Source organism: Meriones unguiculatus, chromosome 3 (genome assembly GCF_030254825.1).
Source record: "Meriones unguiculatus strain TT.TT164.6M chromosome 3, Bangor_MerUng_6.1, whole genome shotgun sequence".
NCBI classification, from domain to species: Eukaryota; Metazoa; Chordata; class Mammalia; order Rodentia; family Muridae; genus Meriones; species Meriones unguiculatus.
The window spans coordinates 18894945-18912909 of NC_083351.1; the positions used below are offsets into that span (position 1 = coordinate 18894945).

General features: G+C 42.5%; 1 protein-coding gene across 1 annotated transcript in view; it reads left to right on the plus strand.

The window, feature by feature from the left end:
- Nucleotides 1–7985, plus strand: part of Stx12 (syntaxin 12) — a 34124-nt gene extending 26139 nt beyond the window's left edge. The window contains exons 7-9 of the mRNA XM_021643994.2: nt 2246–2318; nt 4404–4486; nt 6569–7985. Coding sequence (XP_021499669.1) covers nt 2246–2318; nt 4404–4486; nt 6569–6661 — 249 coding nt within the window. The 3' untranslated portion in view covers nt 6662–7985. The remainder of the gene's footprint in view (nt 1–2245; nt 2319–4403; nt 4487–6568) is intronic.
- Nucleotides 7986–17965: the final 9980 nt, after the last annotated feature.

Consider the following 17965-nt stretch of genomic DNA (forward strand, 5'->3'; position numbering starts at 1 on the left):
TGTATTTTATATCATCTATTAATTTAGTTATGGCAAAACTGAACTACTGCTATGTGCTGATCAATTTAAGTTACGTAAAATTGAACTACTGCTCTGTGCTGCTGGCCTTGGCACTTAAGAGCACCCAGATTTTTTCTCAAACTCCACGTAGCATATGATGTCTGGGAAAAGAACATGCATGGAAAACAGCAAGGCAGATGATACTGTGTTACTTTCTAGAACTTTCCCCATCTCAATGGCAGTTTCCAGGTTAAGCAGGGTTCTGTAGAAAGCTCCTTTCATAGTCTGAATAGCAATCAGAAAGCCTGGAGAGATGGCTCAGTGGTTAAGAGCACTTGCTATTCTTCCAGAGGATCTGGGTTCAATTCCCAGGACCCACATGGCAGCTCATAGTTTATAACTCAAGTTCCAGGGTACCCAACAGCTTCACACAGACTTGCATACAGACCAAAACACCCATGCACAGTAGAAAAGGGAAAAAAAAAAAGGGTGGGCCAAAGCACTGGCTCTATTTTTGTAAATTTTAAAGTCCAGTTCCTCAGTGGGTCAGAGTTGGAACCATTTTTGATGTGGGGTTGAAGGAGAGTTGTATAGACTGCCTTTGGCTCCTAGAAGCCCATTGTGACCACGGCAATGTATTTTTGAAGGACCATTAAAAATGCTGTTAAAGGTGTGACCATAGTTGGTAGAGTGAGTATCGCCCCAGTCGGTGGACTACTGAGTAGGAATTGGGAGGTGTGGCTTAAACTTGGACATTTTTAAATTTTAGTTTATTTTTTATTTTTTCGTTTATGAGTGCCCCTAGGGATCAGAAGGAGTCAGGTTCCCTGGATCTAGAGTTCTGGGTGGTTATGGGCTGCCATGTAGGTGCTGGGAACTGAACCTGGGACCTCCATAAGAGCAACAGTTCCTCTTAACTTCTGAGCCATGTCTCTCTAGCCTCTAAAAGAAAGCATTTAATAGGGGGCTTGCTTACGGTTTAGGCAGGCATGGCATTGTGCCAGTTGCTAGGAGCTTACATCTGATTCATAAATTGGAGGCAGAGATAGAGTGAGACTGGGCCTGTCATTGACTTTTGGAACTTTAAAGCCCACACCCAGCGACACACCTCCTCTAACAAGGCCACACCTCCTCATCCTAACTGGTCCACCACACCATATGACCATACCTTTAATAGCCAGTCCATTGCTCTTCTGCCTGACATGTGTCAGCCAGGCCTTATTACCTATTGAGTACGTAAAAACCTGAACATAAAGAATCTTACTTCCTGTCAGGGGAGGTGGCACACGCCTGTAATCCCAGCACTCAGAGAGGCAGAGGCAGGCGGATCTCTGGGAGTTTGAGGCCAGCCTGGTCTGAGGCCAAAGCAAGTCCAGGACAGTCAAGGCTTCATAGAGAAACCTTGTCTCAAAAAAAAAAAAAAGCAAAACCAGGGCTGGAGAGATGACTCACAAGTTAAGAGCATTAGCTATTCTTCCTAAGGGTCCTGAGTTCAATTCCCAGCAACCACATGGTGGCTCACAACCATCTGTAATGAGATCTGGTGCCCTCCTCTGGCTATGCAGATGTATATGCAGACAGAACACTATATAATAAACAAATAAACAAATCTAAAACAAAACAAACAAATGAAAGAAGTCTTCATCACTGCCAGGAACACTGTGCAGTTTGGCCCACCAAGTTGACTTGTTACTAAACTTTTTCAGTCAGAACAGCAGACCGGCACATGAGGCTGTCCCTTCACCGTGCCCACTGTTCTCCACCATCTAAACTCCTTGTGGTTGAGAGTTGTTTATAGGGCATCATCCAAGTGCCAGTAGAGTCCAGCAGTTCCTCACCGAGACCTAGAGTCAGTCCTGGAGAGAGCCAGCTCCTTGGTTGTTGGTGTTGCATGTGTTCCCCAGGCGGCACAGTCCTATAGAAGCCATTTGAATTCGTGGTCCAAAGTTCTGTAGTCACTAACATTGGTGTGCTCCACCTAGAACCATCACGGGGAGCATGTGTCCATCATGGCACCCCAGGTTCTGCTGAATAAAGTTTAGATTTAAAGATCTTACTGGTTTCCAGGTAACATGTGCAGTTGATGGGGGCATTTCATGTCTTCTGTTCTATAATATTAGGTAAGTAGCAATAGATAGTTTTCTGTTCATAGAGAAAGTTAATCTTTAGGGAAGGGCAGGAAAGAAATCTTCTAACATGTTGCTTAATGTGAGTTAATTGTTTTCTTTTGTTTTATCTCCCTTAGGCTGACATATTGGATGTCAATCAGATATTTAAAGATTTAGCTATGATGATCCATGACCAAGGTGATCTGATTGGTATGTACTATTAATACCTCTAACCTTGGGGTGAGTACAGAGAACTGAATAAGATGGGTGTAGGTGCTACTTTTTAACTCTATTTTATTCACGTCTCTTAATTCTCTTCCTCTCTTCTTCACCCCAATCCCTTCCAATACCCCAACACTGGGTAGGAGAACAGGAAAGTTAGTAAGGAGAGGGGCCAGAGTTCTCTTTAGTGAGTTCCTGCTGGTTAGGGTTGTTGGGTTCCTTGGGGCAAGTCGAGTCTTCATTTCAGGAGATCTCCAACTTCTTCTTGTTAAGCTGCATCAGAAGCAACCATGAGCAGCAGGGAGAAGCAGCAGCAGCCTCTTCCCTGGAGCCCCCAACACTGTCTGGGCCCTGGCCTTTATTCCCGCACCAGAGTCCTCAGAATTAAACTATCTACAGCCCCTCTCAGAGCTCTCATGAGGGAAATAGTCTGCTGCTGTGAACAATCTGAATCAGCCCCATATTCTACACCTCGGATTGAAACAGAAACATGTTTACCATCTACAACAGATGGGTCACCTAGAGACTTAAAATTTAGGAATATCTTTTTTAAATTACTGGGTTTGTTTGTTTTTTTTTTAATCCCTGTAGCCCTGCTAACTTGGAACTTTCTGTGTGGAGCAGGGTGGCCTATAACTTATAGAGATCCACCTGCCTCTTCCCTTCCTAGTGCTGGGATTAAAAGCACACACCACAACTGCCTGGCGCTGAATTTATTTGTTTTCTTTCTTTTCTTTTTTTTTTTTTTGTTTTGTTTTGTTTTGTTTTGTTTTTCTAGACAGGGTTTTTCTGTGTAGCCTTTTCTGTCCTGGATTCGCTTTGTAGACCAGGCTGGCTTTGAACTCACAGCAATTCGCCTGCCTCTGCCTCCCTGAGTGCTGGGATTAAAGGCGAGCACCATCACACCCAGCTGAATTCATATACTGTTGAGTCCTGAGGGGTACTCTGTGGTCAGGCCTGTTCTCTGGTAACAGCATGCGAGTTGTCAGTGCCCCAGCTTTCAGCTCCAGATCTTGCAGGATTGAGGGCTTCATGATCTCATAAAAAGCTGTAAAATAAAAACAACAGAGAGAGTCTTTAAATCCCTCCCCAGAATTTTTCTGGTTAATAACATTTTGCCCCATTTGTTTTGTGATGTATTCTCATCTGTGTGTGTAGATACATAAATACATGATATACATGCCCTCATACGCAGTTTTTTTCCTTGAACCCCGTATAGGTGAACTGCAAAGTAGTAACCCTTTGCTATTAAATATTTCAGTATTTATTTCTGAACAATGGTGCTGTTCTCTTGTCAAGTTAGAAACTTGTAGTTAGGAATGATAGTGATGCTGGTAACCTTGGCACTCAGTTGGAGTTATGAGGATCAGGAGTTCAAGACCTATGTAGCATCAGCTACATAGCATATTACTGAAGATGTTAAGGCCATCTTAGACTACATGAGACCTTTACCTCAAAAAACTAAACGGAAAGAGGTAAATTTTGATTTCATGACTGGCTAGTTTAGATGGTCATAGTGAAACTAAGGCCTGTGACGTCAAATCTGTTCAGGGGATGTGTGGAGATGGCACAGCAGCTAAGAATAGTGGCTGCTGGAGAGATGGCTCAGAGGCTAAGAGCACTGGCTCCTGTTCCAGAGGACCCAGGTTCAATTCCCAGCAACCACATGGTGGCTCACAACCATCTATAATGATGGTGCCCTCTTCTGACTTGTAGGCACACATGCAGGCAGAACTGTGTATAAATAAATAAATAAATAAATAAGTAGATAGATAGATGATAGATAAATAAATAAATAAATCTTAAAAAAAAAAAAAAAAAAGAACAGTGGCTACTCTTCCAGAAGACTATGGTTCAATTCCCAGCACCTACATACCAGCTCACAGCCATCTGTAACTCCAGTTCTAAGGGACCTAACACCCTCTTCTGGACTCTAGGAATGCACATGGTTCATAGACATACATTTAGACAAAACACCCATTTATATTAAAAAAGGAAAGAAAGAAATTAGTTTTTTTTCCCTTAAATATTGAATGCCTGAATGTGCTGAAATGTGCATTGTATTTTTCACAGATAGCATAGAAGCCAATGTGGAAAGCTCAGAGGTGCATGTGGAGAGAGCCACTGATCAGCTACAAAGAGCTGCTTACTATCAGGTAAATACAAAGAAAAAAGCCAAACACAGAAAGTCACTCTCTGCTGGAGATGCAGTGAGCCCCCAGGCGGTGCTGACACATTGCAGACTGCTGCAGCCTTTGCCTGGGTTAAGCTGGGGGCAGGCATCATTTGCAGCTCCAGTCCCATTTTTAGTATTTATCTTTGCAGCCAGATCTCTAACACCATCAGATCTTGAATAACTTACACAGAAGTTGTGTGGATGCAAAACTAATTTCATGAGCTAGCTTGACGCCTAAATCTGGCATGTTGCTAATCTTATATCCTAAATGGCAGGGCTGTTGGGAGAGTAAGAGCTTCAGGGAGGTTGGAGTTTCCGAGACACCTTATATGGACTGTTGACCCAGAGCATGGGCCCCTAGAGTCAACTATGACAGCTGTATGTACACGGTGCTTAACTGTTATGAAGCTGTGCCATGATGGGGATTCTTCTGCCTTTATGACTTTTATGAGTCTTTGTTTTATTTTGGTTTTTTGAGACAGGGACTCACTGTGTAGTCCCGACTAGCTGGGAACTCACTTTGTAGAGCAGGTTGGCTTTGAACTCAGAGAGGTCCTCCTGCCTCTGCCTCCCAAGTGTTGGGATTAAAGGTATGCCACCATACCACCCTGCTGTTTCTCTGATCCTACAACTCAGGTTTTAGATAATGAAAATGAGGTCCTCGTTTTCCCTCAGTTGGTATTGCGCAGCTCTTTAGAAGTAGCTAGCATTTTAGTCATTTTCTCTTCCTGGGGTAGCTGTATTTTAACTGGGAGTACACTTGAGGAAGTCATGCTTCATAACAGTATTTCCTTAGTTTACAGCAGTAAAAATTCCATCTACTCAATGTTGTATTATGTGGGAACTAAAAGATGTTAATGAGATTATAGCAGAAAAAGAAGAGTTTGCGCTAAATGTTAAATGAGAAAAACATCAAAATACAGTATAATCCAGTTATGCCAAACAGGAATATCCATAGATGAGAGAGCAGAAGGAATCTTGCATGCTAGCACAGGCCTCTAACCCAGCATTCAGGAGGCCAAGGTGGTAGATCTCTGTAGATTAAGCTAACCTGGTCTATAGAGAAAGTTCCAGGCTAGCCAAGCCTACATAGTGAGACCTGATCTCAAACAAACAAACAAACAAACCCAAGTGAACAGAAATAAACAGAATCAGATGTTAGCAGTCTTATCAATGGGTGATTGGTTTTTTTCTACAGTTTTACAGTGAATGTGCAATTTGTGATAGAAGTGAAGTGATTATTAAAACATACACACAAGGGCTTAGGGAGAAGGCTCAGTGGTTAAAGTAAACAGGAGGCCTGGCTTCCAAATCCTCAGATCCCACAGGTAGATATGGCAGCTGCTTGTAATTCTAGCCATGGAGGGCAAGGGGGTAGATGGAGATCCAGGAAGAAGCTGGCTAGTGTGAGACAAGTCATAAACACCCAAGACAAAGGCATAGCTCCTTTGCAAAATTGTATTTGGGGACAATTAAAATGTCCCAGCACTTGGGAAGGCAGAGGCAGGTTGAACTCTGAGTTCGAGGCCAGCCTGGTTTACAAAGCCAGTTTGGGACAGCCCAGGCTACATAGAGAAACCCTGTCCCAAAAAACAAACAAATAAAAACCTTGCACTAGTACTTTGAACTGGTGGCTTGAGAATTTTGAGATGTTTGCATCTTTGTGCATGGTAAGAGTTAATTATAAAGCCAGGCGTGATGGTACATGCCTGTAATCCCAGCACTTGGGGAGGCAGAGGCAGGCAGATCTCTGAGTTTGAGGCCAGCCTGGTATATAAAGCAACTCCAGGATGGCCAGAGCTATACAGAGAAATCCTGTCTTGAAAAAAAAAAACAAACAAACAACAAAAAACAACAAACTGACCAAACAAAAAGTTAAATATAGGCCGGGAGGTAACTCAGCAGCAGATTACCTAGCATGTGCAGGGACCCGGGCTGAATCTCAGCAGAGAAATAGAAGAATGTTGTTAGAATTTCAAGGAGGCAGATTATGACGCACTCTGAACCTCAGGTGTAAATTTTTACTTGTTTCATGAGTGTCTTTAAATATTTCTTTCCTCAGAAAAAATCTCGCAAGAAGATGTGTATCCTCGTGCTTGTCCTGTCAGTGATTATTACAGTCTTGGTAGTTGTTATCTGGGTTGCTTCTAAATGAAGTGTGGCTGCCTCAGAGCCTTCTCCTGCTGAGTTGTTTTCGAGGGCAAGTGCTTGATGGAGTTGCCAGAACAAACTGACCACAGAAGAGAGCCTGTACCAGAGTGTCCTGTGATTATTTAGCTAGAAACTAACTACTAACTAGTCCTTGGAATTAGTGACCATGGAGACAGTATTTATCAATTTATGCATACATTCTATTGATTTCCCAATAAGGAATTAACTTATGTGTATTTTCCTTTCCCTTGTATTTTGATTGCCCTTTATCTCAAGTGTTTATTGACAGTTTCATTGTGGATATTCTTTTTGACAGTGACACTACAGTCTCATAATACTGTCTTTTTGTATATACACAAACTTTACCTTTCTATGAGTAGCTAAGATAAATTTCCTTCTGGGGCCAGCCTGTTGGAGTCCAAGAAACTGTACAATATGCCAGCAATTTTTATTATTTTGATTTGAGTTTCTGAGGAGTCTCTTCTCTGTTTTGGGGAGTAAGAACCCTGCACCTGTGACTTCAGATGAAGTGAGAACAACCTGCCAGAGTGGGCCCGTCGTCAGGGCGTGTGGAGGTCTGGGTTCAAGTTCAATTGACTTTTTGTCTGCTGGCGTCGTTTACAGAGTCCATCCTCACACACTAAGCCATCCCACTCCTGGTTTAAAAGAGGTTTGTCTGCGTAGAAATGAGCTAGGCACAGCATGATTTTGGAAAGCAAATAGGAATTGTTTGGAATGTGTCCATCCTGTTCATTCGTGGCTTACATTCTGGTGAATGATAAATGTTACTGTCAAAAGCTGTTCCCGACCCTTATAAGGGTTGCCTGGCTTTGATGGCAAGACTTAAAACATTTAGACTGAAGTGGTGTTTAAAGTTTAGGGTCTGTGAACCTACTGATAAAGCGAAGAGAAGGTTCTTGTTTGTATATAATATTGATTTAGTGATGTTAGACTTACCTAATTTATGAACAAGAGAGCAAACTCTGTAGTTTTAGACAAAAACAGTTTTAATAAAAGGTTGCTGTCTTGTAATATAAATGTTGTCCACTGCCCTTTTTCACAGGCCGAGAACAGGTAGAGAGCATGTAATTGGTTTAGGCTCTCAGATAAATGTGAATTGAGGCTGAAAATGTCAGCTCATCCTTCACTGAGTTAGAGGATTTGGCTACTGTGGGTATATTTATGTTTGTTTCTTCTATTCCTCTTAATGTTACTTAATCTTGTTCTACACTAATGTGATCAGTAGGGAAAGAAGGGCCCAAATGCATAAGTTTCTTTGCACTTTTGCACCATCCCACCTACTTAATACCAATAAACATTTAAAAGCACTTGTAGTTATTTTTATGTGTTAACATCCTAATGACATAGGTATTAGGTACCTTACTGCCATGAGAAGAACAGACCTGCAAGAAGACTGGAGAGCAGGTAAGGGCTGGCTTCGCAGTGGAATAGACATTGCTGTCTTTCTTTGAAAAACAGGATAGGGCTGGACAGATGGCTCAGTGGTTAAGAGCACTGTCTTCCAGAGGACCTGGGTTCAATTCCATCACCCACGTAGCAGCTTACAACTGTCAATAACTCCAAGATCTGACATCCTCATACAGATATACATGCAGGCAAAACACCAATACACATAAAATAAAAATAATAAATTATTTAAAACAAAAAACAGGACAGAGCTCAAACTTCTAATCCCAGTGCCTGAAAAGACAAGACAGGCAGGTTGTGAGTTCAAGGCCAGACTGGGATACGTAACAGGTTTGAGATCAAACTGTTTAGGATAGAGAAGGAGAGGAAGAGAAGAAAGCTGTCTGCATGACACAGTGGCCCACATGGGGCCACATGTGTTCAGAGAGAAACCCTTGTTCTCAGATTGTAGCTGGACTTGGATACGTCATTTGTGACAGTCCAAGAAATCTAAAAGGAATCTTTTGTGGCAAGCTATTGGGAACAACAAAGTGTCTGTAATTTCATAATACTGTGTCATTGATACAGTGGTGATTATCACAATGGCTATGGGAACAAATAGGAAGCTGGTCTAGAATTTTTGGCAGTTCTCAGGAAGCTCCAATAAACTTACTCCTAGAACCCTGCTTTGTGCCTGATTATCTTGGAGGCACCATGGTCTGGAACAATGACTCTTGCCTTTATGTTAGAAATGTTTTAAAAAGTGCTGAAGTGAGGCTGGAGCGATGGCTCAGAGGTTAAGAGCACTGGCTGTTCCTCCATAGTCCTGAGTACAATTCCCAGCAACCACATGGTGGCTCACAACCATCTAATGAGATCTGGTGTTCTCTTCTGACGTGCAGGTGTACATGCAGGCAGAACGTTGTCTACATAGTAAATAAATACATCTTTAAAAAAAAAAAAAGTGCTGAAGTTGTAGTCTCCCTAGCAAGAGATCCATTAGTCTGGTGTATTTCCTGGACATAAGAATCTATTACAGTTCCACATGAATACTGTATGCAGCTACAGCTGAGAACATTGTTTGCAGTCAAAGACTAGACTGGAGTATAAAAGACCTGTAGAATCCTAGCCCACCAGTGATTTGCTGAAGGTATTTGGACAAGTTGCTTTAGCCCATAAGCCTAACTCAGTTAGGCTTTTTTTTTTAACTTTAAAATTTCTAACAGATGTTTAGTTTTTTTTTTCTCAGTTATTTTTTTTTTTAACTTTAAAATTTCTAACAGATGTTTAGTTTGAACATACATATTATAAATATGTTTCTGTATTCCTTTCCATTTTGCATCTCCTGTTCAGCTTCCTGTATTGAAGTTGAAATGTTGTAGGAGTAATGGGTACTCTCTACTGCTGGGCACTCTTTTTTTTTTTTTTTTTTTTTCCCCAAGACAGGGTTTCTCTGTGTATCCTGGACTCACATTGTAGACCAGGCTGGCCTTGAACTCATATTGATCCACCTACCTCTGCCTCCCTTAGTGCTGGGATTAAAGTTGTGTGCCACCATGCCCAGCTATTATGTGTGTGAATGTTTTGCCTGCATGTATGGCTGTCTACCACATGCATGCCTGGTGCCCTCAGAGTTCAGAGCGGCTCAGATCCCTGGAACTGACACTAGAGACGATTAGAAGCTACTGTGTGGATGCTGGGAACTGAACCTTGAGTCTCTGCACAACCAAAAATGCTCTTAACTTCTGAGCTGTCTCTGGCAGCCTCTTAAAATGAATTAGTGCTGCAGGGCATGGTGACCCACATTTTTAATCCTAGTACTTGGGAGGCAGAGGCAGGACAACCAGGGCTACACAGAGAAACCAGAGTGAATAAAAGTATTCCTGCCACTTCACTGGTATTGCTTCACAGTAAGAACTGGGTAGGCGTTAGATTGGCGCTCTCAGTGCAGGGCTGTGTGCATATGTGTGCCCATGTGCATGGAACGTTTTTTAATTTTTACTAAGGGAGTGCTTATCCACTCAGTGTGCAGTCTTACATTCGAACTAAACTTACACTGCTTTGTACTGTTGGGGAGAGACATTGAACTGAAATTACCGGGCAGGTGTGGTAGCACACCATAGATGCTAGCACTCCAGAGGTAGAGGCAGGTGAATCTCCTCGAATTCAGGGTTGTCCTGTGCAATAGTAAGACCCTGTTTTTGTTTCTGTTTTTTTTTTTTTTTTTAACAAAGGAAGGAAAATAAATTCTGTTCAACCTTTGCAAAATTAAACACTGAGTCCTTCACATTGCATTATTTGGTTTGTTTTGTATTTTCTGTTCAGAGACTTTTCTGTTCAGAGACTTTATCTTTAGTCATGGGAATGAAGCTTTTGCTTTTTGGTCACTAAGTTCAGACTACACAACTCAAGTCATATCTCAATCCATTCTGTTTCCTAATGCTAGGAGTTCTGTTTTCTTCCCTGCTTTTTCAGACATGGTAGCTCTAGGCTTCAGTGTTCAACTACTTTAAAATCTCCATCTAACTAGGATATAGTTTAGAAGATTTTTATGTGTCTGTATGTGTGTTTGGCTCACATGTATGTCTGTGTACCTTGTGCACCTGTTGCCAAAGGAAGTCAGAGGAAGGCATCAAGTCCCCGGAAACTGGAATTCTAGATTTAAAAAAGCATTTCATTTTTAACAAACTTAGGTGGGGCGTGGTGGCACATACCCTCATTAATCCCAGTACTTGTGAGCCAGAGGCAGGTGGATCTCTAAGTTTAAGGCCAGCCTGGTTAACAACATACTGAGATCCTTTCTAGAAATGAGAAAGGAAAGAAAAATTTGTGAGCTGGCAAAATGCCTTAGCAGCTAAAGACATTTGATGTCAAGCCTGATGTAACAAGAGGAATAGATATGTAATGATACAAGTTTTAGAGTTGGATTATGCTTAAAGACCAGGTTTTTAACTTGTGGAGAAATGAGAATAATGCTATCGTGAGGTTTTCTTTCAGACTTTTAGTTGTATCTGAGAGAATGCTCTTTCCAAATTGTGTGTGATGAGAGAAGCTCATGTATGTGTAGGTGAGCACATGCATTTCTGTAGAGGTATAAGCATCAGAAAGCGCTCTCCAGAGAACCTTGGGTGTTGTTCCTCGAGTGTCTTATTTTTGTTTGAGTCTCGTGCAAACATATTTGCCAAATAAGTAGACGAGGTGGCCAGGGAGCTTCCAGGGCTTTGCCTGTCTCGGCCTCCCATTCCTTCCCCCCCACACACACACCCATGATTTTTTTATTGATTTGTGTGTGTGTGCATTCCACATCATGACCCCCATCCTACTCATTTTTCAGTCCTTCCATGTCCACCCTTCAAGAGAAAGTAGAAAATAAAAGTTAAGAAAGTCTTACGTGGAAGCTATGGTGTAAGATGACACACACTGTACCCCTCTGTCCAGACAGCTTTACTTGCAAATGTTCATTGCAAAGAGTCGTTGGTCTGCTTCAAGGCCGTGGCTTCTGCTGCACTCTCAATACTGGATCCTCACTGCGGCTTCCCTCAGACACCCTGTTGTTGCCCTGTGTCATGGAGACCTTGCAGCTTTGGATGTGCAGGACCGGCCCCTTCACACACTCCAGCAGTTCACAGATGGGGTAGGTGTGGAATGGGCCACCTCAACGCCCTGGATCTGCCTCCTATTCTTAGAGTCACTCAGTATCATTCCTGGCTTTTTACTGGGTTTGGGGGACCTAAACTTGGGTCCTCAGGTTTGCAAGGCAAGTGCTTAACCAACTAAACCCTCTCTTGAGTCCCCAGCCACATTTTTGGTGATGCTGGGAAACAAACCTGAGACTTCATACATGTCATGTCAAGGACCTGGAGTCTGGATTGAAGCCTCTGTGCTACAAAACCATTTTTTTTTGAAGGGTGTTTAAATACTATTAAAATGAGAAGATGAAGCTTGGGCTACAGATGGGTGGAACCCTGGATTCAGGGCCAAGTATTGGTGGGGAAAGGTGATGTTACACAGTAACTTTATTTGGGACTCAGTTGCCTCGGTTGACAAAATAAAGATTGACACACCTATCATCCCCCCCCACACACAGACACACACCCCAAAAGCCCAAGGCAGGAATGGTAGCCTGAAATAGGAATTTAAAGGCTTGACGTACTCGAATGTTGATGTCATTTGTGGAATATTTGATCAGTTAATGCCGGCAAGCTATTATGCTAGACTTTTTTTTTTTTACAATTAATATATTTTTATGTATATTTATTTGTGTCTTTGCCTGCAAGTATGTCAGGATGATAGTGTTAGATCCCCTGGAACTGGGTTTACAGACTGTTTTGAATTGCCATGTGGGTGCTGGGAATTGAACTCAGGTCCTCTGGAAGAGCAGCCAGTGTTTGTAACCACTGAGTCATCTCTTCAGCCTCTACACTTAATGTATTATACCCAGAAAGCTCTCTGGGAGATTTATTGTAGTCCCCCTTTTTTATTTGTTTTTATTTTATGTGTATTGATATTTTGCCTAAATGCATGTCTATACACCATATGCATGGCTGGTGCTGGGGAGTCATAGAAGAGGGAGTTGGATCCCCTGGAATTAGTTACAAATGATTGTGAGCTGCCGTGTAGGTGCTGGGAATAAACCCAAGTCTTCTGCAAGAGCAACAAGTGCTTTTTATGGCTGAGTCATCACTAGATGCCCTTGATTTTTTTTTCTTTTTCTTTCTTTCTCTTTTTTTTTTTTTTTTTTACTACATTTGTTTGGGAAGAACATGCACCTGTCATAGAATGCATATAGAAATCAGAGGACAAATTAACGGAGTCTGTACTCTCCTTCTAATATATGGTTCTAGGGATTTCAACTCAGGTTGTCAAAGTTGGAGGCAAACACCTGAGCTTGCTTGCTTGCCTTTCTCTCTCTCTCTCTCTCTCTCTCTCTCTCTCTCTCTCTCTCTCTGTCTCTCTCTTTTCCTTTCCCAAGACAGCATTTCTCTGGCTGTCCTGGACTCAATTTGTAGACCAGGCTGCACCTGCCTCTGCGTCTGCTGGGATCAAAGGCGTGCACCACCACAGCCGTTTTGTGTGCTTTTTCAATGAATCAGGAAGCTCAGACAAAGGTAGCCTGCCCGTGCTCAGACCGCTTGTAAGGGTGGTCATCTTGAGTGCTCCTGCTTCAAACCACCATTACACGGCATATACACTCTGCATCACTGACGGCAGCTGCTCTGCTCACCTCCTCCTCAGAGTGCTTTCTCCAAGATGTCTGGAGAAACGGCAGTTTCTATTTGAGTCTTCACAGGATCAGTGCCTTCATGACACCTTGTGCACTTTTCATCTGTCACTGCTTATAATATCTAGCCATACAGGTTTTCATTGTCTTCATTTGATCATACCAAAGATTTGTTTGTCTGTTTGTGACAGGGTTCCTCTGTGTAGCCCTGGCTGTCCTGGAACTTACTCTGTGGACCAGGCTGACTTCAAACTCAGAGATCGCCTGTCTCTGCCTGCCAAGTGCTGGGATCAAAGATGTGCACCACCACCACCTGGCAAGATGTTTTAAGATTTATTTTTATTTATGTGTATATGTATGCCACGTGCGTGTGCAAATGAAGACCAGAAATATTAGATCCCTTGAGCAAGAGACACACAGATGGTTGTGTGTTCTTGATATGAATTTTGGGAACCAAATTCAGGTCCCCTGGAAGAGCAGCAAGCATTTCTAACTGTTGAACCATCTTTCGAGCTCCAAGTCGTTTTTTTCCCTTTGATTACAGGGTCTTATGTAGGCCATTCAGGCTTCTAACTCACTGTAACAAAACTGACACTCCTGCCTGTGCCTTCAGGTGCCAGGCTTACAAGTAATGCCATCTGACCATTTTAAGGTGTTTTTATTCTCTTAGCTTTTAATTTTTAGTGTGTTTTTTGTTGTTGTAGTTGTTTTGTTGTCCCCCCCCACACACACACACAGGTGAGCAGGCTGGCCTTGAACTGACAGAGAAATGCTTGCCTCTGCCTCTACTTCCAGAGTGCTGGGATTAAAGGCATGTGGCACCACCGCCTAGCTTTTTTTTAAAGATTTATTTATAAATTTTTATTTATTTATTTTATATATATGAGTGCTCAGTCTTCATGTAGACCTGCAGGCCGGAAGAGGACCTCAGGTCCCCCAGTATAGTCGGTGGTGAGCCACCATGTGATTGCTGGGAATTGAACTCAGGACCTCTGGAAGAACAGACCCTTAACCACTAAGCATCCCTCCAGCCCCTCTGCCCAGCTTTTTTTTTTTTTTAACTTTAAGAAAAAAAAAGTCTTTAGATTTTATTTTAGAGAAATCTAGCAGAGTTTTAAAACATTACTGTCTTTAGATTCTAGTCTAGAGAAGTCTGTTAGAGACTGAAGAAATTAACTTCTCTTTGGCCAGATGCCATGACAGCTGACCTTTCAGTCCTTATTTCAAAAGGTTAACTTTATTACTGTCCTCCAGTTTGCTGGTCTACACTGACACCACTGGCACCCAAAGAACATTTTGCTTTGTAACGACCTTGTTAGATGTAAAGTGCTGACATACCAGAAGCTGTGGTGGCTATGGGGCCATCACAGTGGAGTAGAGAGTTATAAGGCTAAGAATACACCTCTTAGATTTCTTTTGTTTGTTTGGTTGGTTGTTTTTTTGAGACAGGGTTTCTCTATATAGCCTTGGCTGTCCAGGACTCACTTTGTAGACTAGGCTGTTCTCAAATTCACAGAGATCCGCCAGCCTCTGCCTCCTGAGTGCTGGGATTACAGGTGTGTGCCACTGAGTCTGACTTCTTAGATTTCTTATGGATGATACTAGGTAAATCATAGATTTGGAAGTTGAAGAGATTTTATCTAGTCATTGATAGCTAGAAATGACTTCAACACTCATGCCTGAAAGGGGATTCAAACCTCAAAAGCCCATAAAAGCTGCCAGATAAAAGTATTTTTGTATGTGTGTGTGAGGCTGTAGAATACAATGCCTTGCATAAGCCAGGTAAGCACCTTTCCCCCAACCAACCACAGTCTCAGTCAACAGTATTCCATGTTGTAGAGCTTGGAGAGATGCCTCAGCAGTTAAGAGTACTTGTTGATCTTGCATATGACCTAGGTTCTCTTTCTACCACCCAGGAAGGAAATCATAACTGTAATGCCAGCTCCAGGAACTCTGACGCCCTCTTCTGGCCTCTGAGGCTGTCAGAGATGCATATGGTACACATACATACAACCTGGTCTCAAAATCACAGAGAGCCACACAGCATTTTTAAACAATCTTTAAGTCGGGCATGGTAGCACACTCCTTTAATCCCAGCACTCGGAGGCAGAGGCAGGCGGATCACTATGAGTTGGGGGCCAGCCTGGTCTTACAAAGCAAGTCCAGGATAGCACACAGAGAAACCCTGTCTCGAAAAACCCAAGGAAAAAAAATCTTTAAAAATATAGTTTACTGTTTTACATTCAAAACACTTTGCAATTCTTTGATTACTTCTCAGAAATCATACACTGTGCTCCAAAAAAGGAGTCATAGGATTATTTGCTTCCTTGAAGTCAAGTTTAGAATTGGAATTTTTTTTTATCCTATTATCTTGGCCTTTAGGATCACAGCTGAAAGGGGGATATTAATAGTACTTTTGTATTTTATTTTATCTTAATTTTTGAGATAGGGTCTCTCTGTGTAGCCTTGGCTGCCCTGGAACTTGTCTGCCTGGAACCTGCCTCTGCCTCCCACACACCTCAGCTAAAGGTGTGCGCCACCACATCATGCTTAATGTTTTATTTCATTGAGACAGAGCTGTCTGTAGTCCAGGCTGGCCTCCAACTTGCTATGGGGATGACAGTAACCCTGAACTTCTGGCTGGAACTTGATTTCTTCCCAAGGTGGTGGTGTGGTTTGTTCCTGCACAGACCAAACCTGACGAGGTGGATAAAGCTTGTGTTTAATTCTGAAAAAAACTCAAGAAACTACTTGAATACACACACACACACACATACACACACACCCCTACCCCTGAATGTCTCTTGGAATTTAGTCCTGGCCTGTCAGGTGGCAGGTAGAGAAGCCCCTGTCTGCCCAGTGGAGAATGATACCTGGTCAAGCCCAGGTCATAGGTCTATGTCATCACACCCTGTTTTGTGTAGTGCTGTGTACTGGATCTAGCTTTGTACATTCTGGGCAAATATTCTTCCAACTGAGCTATATTCTCAGCCCTTAAAAATTACTTTGATAAGTGACCTGATTAGTTCCCATTCTTTCTGGATGAATTGGTTGTACTTTGAAAGCCCAAGGAGATTTTGTTTTCTACATAATAGTTGATAATTTAAAAATCCAGTTTGGAGCTGGGTGTCATGGCACATGCCTTTAATCCCAGCACTGGAAGCAGAAACAGATGTATCTCTTGTGAATTCAAGGCCTGCTTGATCTACTTAGTGAGTTTCAGACTAGCCAGGGCTACATAGGAGGACAGTGTCTCAAAACAAAAAAACCACCAAGCCATTTTTAAAAATAAAAATCAAGCTTCATGATACATTTCAGTTACATCTTGATACCTGGAGACTCATCCAGAGAACAGTCTCTTGAATGGGTGGGTTTATTTGTTTCCTTATTTATTTTACTGTCTAGCCGGGCTTGGTGTTACATGCCTTTAATCCCAGATCCCAGGAAGCAGAGGCAGGTAGGTTTCCTGAGTTTGATTCCCTCCTGGTCTACAGACTGACAGGCCAGCCAAGGCTACCTACTGCAACCTCCTCCTCGCAAAAATAAAAATAACAGTATAGGGCCCAGGAGTAGTGATTCACAAAAAGAATTACTTCCATCAGAGTCCTTCATTACTGAACTGTGTATGTGTGTGTTGTGTGAGTGTATGTACATGTGTGGATGCTGATGTGTATGCATGCATGTATGTGAAGACCAGACATCATGTTCAGACATCTATGCTAGTTGACCAGCAAGTCCCAGAGATGTACCTCGCTTATAGATGTACAGCTGTACCTCGATTTTTTAACATGGGTACTGAGGATCTGAATTCAAGTCCCTGCGCTGGAACAGCTCACCTGCTGAAATATTTCCATGGCCCTAACAGTGCTTTTCTTAATGAACAATAATTAGAATTTTTGAGATAGGATCAGACTGATCAAATCACTGTGTAGCTAAGGCTGTCTTCAGGAATTTCTGATCCTTTTACCTGTACCTCCTTAGAGCTGGGATTTCAGGCATGTGCTACCACACCCTTCCACAATTTGATTCGTAGGAGAAAAAAAAATCACTGCCAGACCACTGCAGGTTTTCTGCAAAAGTGAAAAAGGAACATCAGCTGCATACCAAACTAAGGGTGCGTTGTCAGAGACAAGTGGAGCCTGACCTTTGGCTTTATATAGACTCAGGTTTGGATCCCGCTCCTTGTTTTAGGGTGGGGCTGGACAACTCACTCTGAGCACCTGTCTCGAGTGTTGGGAATACCATCTGAGATGATCCATATGGGGGCATACCTCCCAGTAAGCACTCAATAGACAAGGCCCTTACAACCAGCAAGCTAGTGGCATGCCGAAGATGGCAACCCTAATGCTTCCGTGTACAATACAGCCTCTGTGACTCAAGTAGAAAAATCCTAAGAGGACAGTTATTAACCATTTGAAAATTGGTGAGCCACCGTGTGGTTGATGGGAATTGAACTCAGGACCTCTGGAAGAACAGTCAGTGCTTTTAACCTCTTAGCCCCCTTGAAAATTGGTGAACCAGTGAAAAGTTGGATGCCTTTTTTCTGTTTGAGCCTGTGCCTGGCTGCAGTTTGCGCAAAGTTCTCATAATCAAACTACATGATTTTTGACACGCACACTCCTTCCTAATCTATAGAAGCCCTCAAGCCTCAGAAAATTACTGGTTCATGGACCTCACTCG